Here is an 8,456-nt window from a genome sequence, read left to right as displayed (position 1 = left end):
ATACCTCTGTTTAAAATTGTTATTTATTTGTACATCATCGTTGCATTTGGCAAATTGCCTGAGCAGGCCTGACACCCCTCTTCTCCCGGTTAACGACTCTTTTGACACCTAGGCTAGGCCTAGTCTGGTAGATCCCAGCCAACAGCGAAACGTCACTCAGTGTTTTCTGGAAACTTTTTATTTTGTATACAGTATTTGACTAAAGTTTTTTTCACATTTCCTTTTTCAAATATAAAACAAGGGAACATTGTTCTATGGTAATAAAACAATGGTCGAATAACCCCGCTCCGGCCTACGTACGTGTGCTACGTCGTTCGTAGTCGCCTTAAAAAAACGAAAACAGCTCTTGGTGTAGTACGCGAACAGTGTCTTGGCGTTGCCGTCACGGTCCATTAGTTCGTAGTAGACTGGCCGCGTAGTCAAAACGAAAAATGCCTAATGTTACAGACACAACGCAAAGCTGTGTCAATGCCATTGTGGCACATTGTTTATATTTAGTTTTAGGTACCGTGGTAAATTATATTATTTATATAAACGTGAATTTTAAAATAAAAGATGAATGAAATGAAATTATTTCTAATTATTATTATTATTATTATTATTATTATTATTATTATTATTTATTATTATTATTATTATTAATATTATTATTATTATTATTATTATTATTATTATTGTTATTATTATTATTATTATTCCCATCATTATTCTTATTTTTGTTTTTGTTGTCGTTATTATCATTATCATTAAATAATTAAAATGATTATTGAAGCCACTAGAAAATAAGACACTAACGAGTCAATGAAAGTTTATGATCGCATTGTAAACTCATAGGCAATTATTTAAATATCATTCAAATAACTCACATGGTCAAAGCCGCGTGACTAGACATAAAGAATGCGTTTTCCTTCAATTCTCTTATTGCCGTGTCCCCTAACAGTCTGAGAAAAAAAAAACATAATTTTACTACACAGCTACTTCTACTGCTAAACACTGTTTCTTGGTTACTCTATCATATTATTGTATTATATTTACTATTTTTATTTATTTATTTATTTATTCATTTTGCTGAACGTTTATATTAGAGAGAGCAGCTTAGCTCAGTCGGCTAAATCTGGTGGTAGCCGCTGTGTGTGCGCTGAACCGTGGAGATCTCTAGGTCCCCGGTTCAATTCCCATCGCTGCCTCTCCTTGTGTTTCAGCTATAGGGCTAATACAAGTTATATTAGCTCTATATAGGGCTGAAATACAAGTTACTAGCGCACCGTCTTTCGGATGAGACGTTTAAGCCGTTGGTTCCTTGTGCATTATAGCCCATGTGCACGTTAAAGAACGTAGTGCACTTTTCGGAAAAGAGTAGGGGATTGTCTCCCGGTGTACTGCCCAATCACCATCAGAAGGACCCCACTGGAAATAAGTCTTCTTCTAGACTTTCGTGGGCTATCCTTGGTGTTTACACCGAGTAAATCCAATCCAATCCAATTATATCAACTTACTTGTTAATTTATTTATTAATTATAACGATTAATTTTATTTTTACTATTTAAATTATTTTCTTTTTCCACATTGTCAGTTAAGATACATATTATTTTTGTTTACTTTCTCAATCAATGTCATCTTGCTTTTTATATAAATTGGTGGCACAAAATTAAAACCTAGTAGCTTATTGTGTCCTCCTCACACAACTTAATTTGTACATTTTTCCTCTGTATTTTCACTTTTGCTGTTTATAATGATTGTTGTTAATACTATTATTACTATTCTCTTTTTAATATTATTTATTATTACTAATATCAATAAGACTATTATTATTATTATTATAAACTATTGCTATTGTAATTGATAATAATAATATTGTTATTAATAATTACAGTATTTTATTGACCTTTAAAAGCAATTTACTTTACTGAAGAATTTTCCAATATATTATATTTGCACTGTGTGCAAGTCATTTGTGTCCTTTTCAAGACACTTTATATCGGCTGTTTGTCTATATTTATCCAGAATATCAATGAGTACCTTCATATGATAGGAAGCATGCACAGTCTAGCCCTAACGGTTTCATAATTATTATTCATAATCATTCAAATCACTATTAATAATAATTAGAATCACTTGTATTTTAAAACATGAAGAAAGAAAAGTTATTATTAAAATACTTACATTTCATTGAGATGGTACAGATCTTCAAACGTGTATGGTTCAATGTACTCCAGAGGGTTTTTATGCATATTACTGAAATGAAAATAATCACCTCCTTAAGAAATGGTGCCACATGATTGCCCATTTTGTTTGTTTTTTTGCAATGGGTCTTAGGTTTGAGAATGCCCTGTCATTTGAACTACTCAGTTTTAGTAATTTAAAGTTGCTTATAATTTTGCTTGTTTCTAGAAAATTTTTTATTATTTTTATCTTGTATATAATTTAGGCCTACTTCGTGTATTATTATTTAGGTTTAGTTTTAAGTACAATAAGCTGTAGTGTAGTATATTGTTTATGGATGTAAATTCTAAATTTGATTGGACTTCTTTGATGTGATGCACATTATGGATAACCCAGAAATGTCCTGAGACTTATTTCCGTGTCCCTACTTTTCCACAGAGTGCACTACGTTCATTGACTTGCACATGGACCATTTTCCACATGGGACCAACGGCTTAAACGTCTCATCCGAAAGACGGTGCGCTTTTTTAAAGCTAGCATTTAATCCATCCAGCTGAAACACAAGAAGTGCAGCGATGGGAATTGAACCTTGAACCAAGATATCTCTACGGTTCAGCACACACACAGTGCCAGTGTAGCCGACTAAGCTAGCTGCCCTATCATATATTATTGTTATGTCCCCTGTCAGGAACTTTAGATTCCCATCAAGGAAATTATGGCACCTCCTCCTCTGCATAATAATTTATTGGATAAATATTACATTCTTACATTATTCGAAAGTAGGCGTCTCTGAATGTTTCCTTTCTCAGCTTCTTAACTTGGTTACCTTTCAGATATCTAATGTAGTTTAGAAAAAAAATATTGTTTAAAGCTTATAATAATTATTTAATTTTCGTAGCACATTAGACACCCATTCATTAATATATATTAAAAAAAACACAGTAAACTTACATTCTATCGAGTTGAGTTAAATTGGCAAATGCTCCATCGATGGATTGTAGCAGGTTAAACTCAGCGGATCTTTAAAATAGAATAGAATTAATAAGACATTCAATCAAAGATTATTTATATCGAAAAATTCCTCTATAAACCAAACAGCAAACCAATTACTAAAAAAAATCAAATGCCATAAAACCATTTTGTTATGTTTGATATTTCCTGCTCTTAGAGCACAAATTCAAAACATACGAAGGCGGAACAGTAAAGAGAATAGGAGGATACCACTTTAAGCTCAGAATCTTTAAGGTGAAAATAGATAATGATTTAACTGATTGAAGTAAGTGATTATTGCAATTAGTTACATTATAAGATTACAATTGATACTTCATGAAGCAAGTATGTAAACGGTTACCTGAAAGCGACGTGGGCGTGGTCGGCCGCGCTTAAAATCTTTCGGAATTCGTCTACGGGACGAGTCCACCGAAAACTCCTGATGGGTTTGGGGAAACTCTCCTTGACGAGGGGTCCTTTCCCTTCCAAATACACTCGATTCCGGATTACAGTAGGCCACTTAGTTTTGTTTTTGTTGTTATTTTGAACGGCTATCGACGGACATACGTACGGTAATATATCATGAGAGAAACTACGTGGGCTACATAAAATATTGGTCGTCTCTTCAGAAAAATACCTCTTCTACTTGTCCAATCTTTGTTCAATTGTGTCAATGGGCGTAGGTACAACACAATGGGTGCTGCGCGGTCTGCGTAGTAATTTCAATCTATTGAATTTCCTCGTGTGGATATATACAACCGGACCAATTTTCTCGTTGCGGATTGAAATTACCTCGCTCCGTGCACCGATAACTCCTTGGAAACTCTTTTTTTAAACGTTTTTTAACGTTCGAATATATACGTAAGTATGGCTTCAATATTAATTATTACATAGAGAACCCGTTATGTTAGAAGGCGTACTAACTAGATGCCTAAACACAAAAATGTTTCAGGCAAGAGTATTTTTTGACATGCTCATTTTAACACTGTGCTAATGTAGTGCTACTGTATACCCCTCTGTCATAGTAAAAACAATTTTCCTACAAGATCAGGGATATAAATGTGGGTAATAGCAACGATAGACTGTCGCTTTCAAAGGGGTTGGGGTGCCGATTCCCCCGACGAGAGGTCAGGTTTTCCCGACGAAAGCAAAGTGCAGGGGCGGATTTGTGCATGCGACCCCCCCCCCCCTTATATCACAAAAAAAAAAACAGCTCCGGGCTAGCCTGTTTATACTCATGTTGCCTGGTTCTAGTGAAAAAATAGCAAGAAAAAACATTTTCTTCAAGTTAAAAAAACAAACGGAATTTTTGAGACGATCTCTGCACAGAAGGTATCACAGCCCAAAAGTACCCTAAAGCTAGTTTTCAGCTCTCCGCATGCAGTGAGTGTTGAATTATTAAGATGATCCCCTAGACACTCACCAACATTACAGGATGGCATGTAACGTTATCTCTCTCAACAGATGATAGTTTGATCGTTCAATCTGGAAGAACCGTGATTTAATTCAATATACTTTAATTCAATAGAACTTTTATATTCAATAATTAAACACTGGTGATCTTCAATGCTGTAGGTAGGCTAGCCTAGGCCCTAGGCGGGGTGCTAGGGTCTCATCTAGGCTAGGCTAGGCCTACCCTAGCCTAGCTAGCCTAAATAAAGCACAATTTATTGCCATTGGGGTGAGTGACTTGAGACCTACACATTCAACAGCTGATTGGCTTAATTGATTTCTGGGCCCTTTGTTAAATATTAGAATGGGGATTAGATGTAAGGGGGTACGCCCCTCCCCCTATTTTTTTTTTGCAGAAAACTTTCACCCACAGTGTTTTCACCCCTCACTTTTTGGCAAAATATATATAATGTCTGGACATTTTTGTATGATTGGAAAGAAATGCAAGAAATGAAAGAGGGAAGGAGGCGAAGGATGGGAAAGAAAATGTTTATCCAGTCCACGAGTTAAATTTTCTCGCGATTCACATTGGCGGATCTGGGGGAGGGGATAATGGATCCTGACCACTCCCTTGGCCAACAAAAAAAAGAAAAAAAAAATCCTAGACCTAACTTTTCAGGACCCGTAAGCTGATTTTTTTTAAATTTTTTATGTTACAATAAGAAAATTAGAATTTTGAAGAACGTCATTAAAACACACTTCCAGTGTCAGGAAAGCTTATTTCCTGCCATCTAGAAATAGGGGATAATCCCCCGACCACCCTTTCTTTTTGGGATTTATCGAATCATGGAAAAAAGAATAGGCGTGCAACTACTCATTTATTTATGTATGTATACACACATAAAATAAGACATGAGAAAAATTTACCTGACCGTTTTCAAGAGGGAAAAACCTTAAATTTTGAAGAACATAAAAAGTCATTTAAAAGACATTTCAGAAGTCAGGAAAGCTCATTTCCCGCATTCTAGAAATCAAAATATTTCCGGGGTAACCCGGACACGCTTTTTCTTCGGAATTCATTGATTCATTAAATCATTTTCAAGAGGGGAAAAAATTGGATTTTGAAGAAATAAAAAGTAATTAAAAGACACCTCAGAAGTCGGGAAAGCTTATTTCCCGCCTTCTGAGAATCAACATTTTCCCGGGGGAGAACCCCTGGACTCCCCTTTCTTTTTTGGGAATTTATTGATTCATGGAAAAAAATCGTATGCAATTACTCAATTTGTTTATGTATGTAAACACACACATAAAATAAGACATGAGAAAAATTTACCTGACCGTTTTCAAGAGGGGAAAACCTTGAATTTTCACTGCTGTGAGTAGATGAATTATTATTTTAATGACACATTTTATAGTTGCATATTGCGGCTACCCTGAATATTAAAATTTCTTTTAAAAGACATGCACCTATTTTTTTTTTTTTTTTTTTTTTTGTCACTGAAAACTACCATGCTAGATAGTCAAAATTGACTTAATGCAAACTCATATTCCTCAAATGTGCTGGGCTTCAAGGGGACTTCGCCCCCTTGCACGCCCACCAGGGGCTCTGCTCCTGGACCTCGCCGGGGGCCCTTGGCGGCCCCCTGGCCCCCAGCCTAAGGCTGCTCGCTTCGCTCGCAGGCTGCGCCCCTACTTTTCTAGCAGGCTAGATCCACCCCTGAAGTGGGCGTGGTCGAGCTTCGATTAAAAGGTTTTACAGGTGGACCTATGGGTGGCGAAAGCCCCAAAAATTTTGGCAATTTAGGGGTTTCAAAAGCTTATAAGTTAATCGATTTTAGGGTGCGCTATTATAACTTGTATTTCATTCCTCCAGCTGAAATACAAGGAGAGGCAGCGATACTAATTAAACAGGGGACTTAAAGACCTCCACGGTTCAGCGCACACACAATAGCTACCACCAGATTAGCCGACTGCTCTCAATTACAATTGATTTTTTTTTAATTGAAAGGTATGGAACGCCAAAAGGACAAAATATAATTGGCAGCAGTGAAAAACTGAGAGTCAGCAGTGCAAAACTGAGAGTCAGCAGCGCAAAACTGAGAGTCAGCAGTGCAAAACACAGAGTCGCAGTGCAAAACTAAGTAGTGCAAAACACAGAGTCACAGTGCAAAACTGAGGGTCACCGTGCAAAATACAGTCAGCAGTGCAAAACACAGAGAGTCACAGTGCAAAACTGAGAATCGCAGTGCAAAACTGAGAGTCACAGTGCAGAACTGAGAGTCACAGTGCAAAACTAAGAGTCACAGTGCAAAACTGAGAGTCAGAGTGCAGAACTGAGAGTCACAGTGCAAAACTGAGAGTCACAGTGCAAAACATTGGTGGCAATGCAAAACTCCAATGACAGTGCAACTCGAGAGGACGCCCTATATTTTAAATTAAAGTTTCACAGCTTTTTTGAACAGTGTCAACAGGCCTATTTGAAAATGGTTGAAATTTTTAGATCACTTGGGCACTTTTTGGTGACCATTGACAATTTTGAGAGGGAGGGAGTGCGTATAAGCATTACAAATAATACAAAAATTAAGTGTTTGAAATAATTATGCCTAATACAAAAATTAAGTGGGCTTGGGAGAAGGCTAGTAGTAGGTACATGTGTCCGGGCTTGTCAAAAAACAAGGCCTAAGTCTAGACATATACCTAAATGCCTCGACTTCGACGACTTCTCAATAAACATTGTTTTCCTAGATAAATCTCACTTAACTGTCTAAATTTTCTTGGTATTTTGTCATTTCTGTTGTCTTTGTTGATCCCCAATTGGTTATCATTTTTTTTTAAATTTATTTTGGTTGCGCCTTGTATGTATCCTTTGGCAAAAGGCGCGGTACAAGTTCCTGTATTATTAACTAGGCCAGGCCTAGCCTAGGCTTTAGTGCCTGCCTGGACCTAGGCTGGGCCTTGAATCCGCCGCTGAAATTATAATGTATTCAGGTCCGTAGGCAGGGGGGTGGGGGTGTGCAGAGGGTGCGGACGCACCTCCCCTCCCAAATTCCAAAAGGTTTACTTTTTAAAATCTATGATTTCACAAAATCGTTCCCAATTATCACAAAATGCTATAGCATGCATTGCATTATAATTTTGCCGGCTTATCTAACTGTTGATTTTTAATAATGTGGTATGAAATTTGTTAGAAATTGATCGTCTCCGGTGATTGCAGATTGTCCATATAATATGAATAATGTTATCTATAGGCCTGCAGGTGTACAGGACATAATAACGTTACTTTTTCAGGTCCCAAAAACACCCAAATTAATGAAAATTTAAATGAAATATTCACGAATTATGTGTTTGAGAAATCTATTATGTAAAGACCCTCAAAATGCTACTTTGTCGCTTTTCTCACAAACCCCCTCCATGCTTCTGCCCCTGGACCACCAAATTTCAAAAAGTCCAATTTTTAAAAACTGTTATTTCACTAAAATCGTTCCTAAAATTATCGCGAAATGCTATAATATGCATAACATCTGTTTGCCCGCTCTTCTACCCGTTGATTTTTTAATAATATGCTACGAAATCTGTTGGAAATTATCAGCTCCAGTGATTGCAGATTGATCCATGTCATCTTTAGGCCTACAGATGTAAAGAACATCTGTCGGTGTTTGAAGGGAAGCGTTTATTTTTTGTGTAAAATGGATAACTGACACCATTTTCGCTAAATTTCAAACGAAAATTTTCGAGAACCTGGCATATACCACCTAATTGCCTAGGCATTACACAGGACCGGTGGCGATTTTTTTTTCCGTACGAAACATTTACATGAAACTCCACTCGGGCCGTCTCGGCTGAATCGACCCGAAAATCTCATTGCAGAATTCAGGAGGTCAAAAGGTCAACAGATAAACGTCTACAGAACA

At 36.8% G+C, this 8,456-nt stretch overlaps 1 protein-coding gene across 5 annotated transcripts in view; it reads right to left on the bottom strand.

Moving 5' to 3' along the window:
- LOC117115921 (toll-like receptor 6) overlaps positions 1-8,456 on the bottom strand; it is a 22,118-nt gene that overhangs the window by 8,699 nt on the left and 4,963 nt on the right. For 3 of the 5 annotated variants that reach the window (XM_033259839.1, XM_033259821.1, XM_033259810.1), the window contains exons 4-7: positions 3,115-3,183; positions 2,932-3,000; positions 2,164-2,235; positions 867-941 (exon numbers count right to left, since the gene is read on the bottom strand). In XM_033259839.1, coding sequence (XP_033115730.1) covers positions 867-941; positions 2,164-2,235; positions 2,932-3,000; positions 3,115-3,183 — 285 coding nt within the window. The remainder of the gene's footprint in view (positions 1-866; positions 942-2,163; positions 2,236-2,931; positions 3,001-3,114; positions 3,184-8,456) is intronic. The other 2 variants (XM_033259816.1, XM_033259830.1) reach the window with 2 other exon arrangements.

The sequence above is a fragment of the Anneissia japonica genome, unplaced genomic scaffold (assembly GCF_011630105.1).
Source record: "Anneissia japonica isolate Jap-2015-1 unplaced genomic scaffold, ASM1163010v1 scaffold199_len4679917_cov187, whole genome shotgun sequence".
Classification (NCBI taxonomy): domain Eukaryota; kingdom Metazoa; phylum Echinodermata; class Crinoidea; order Comatulida; family Comatulidae; genus Anneissia; species Anneissia japonica.
The sequence above is the reverse complement of the archived record's forward strand: the minus strand, read 5'-3'. Positions and strand labels throughout refer to the sequence as shown.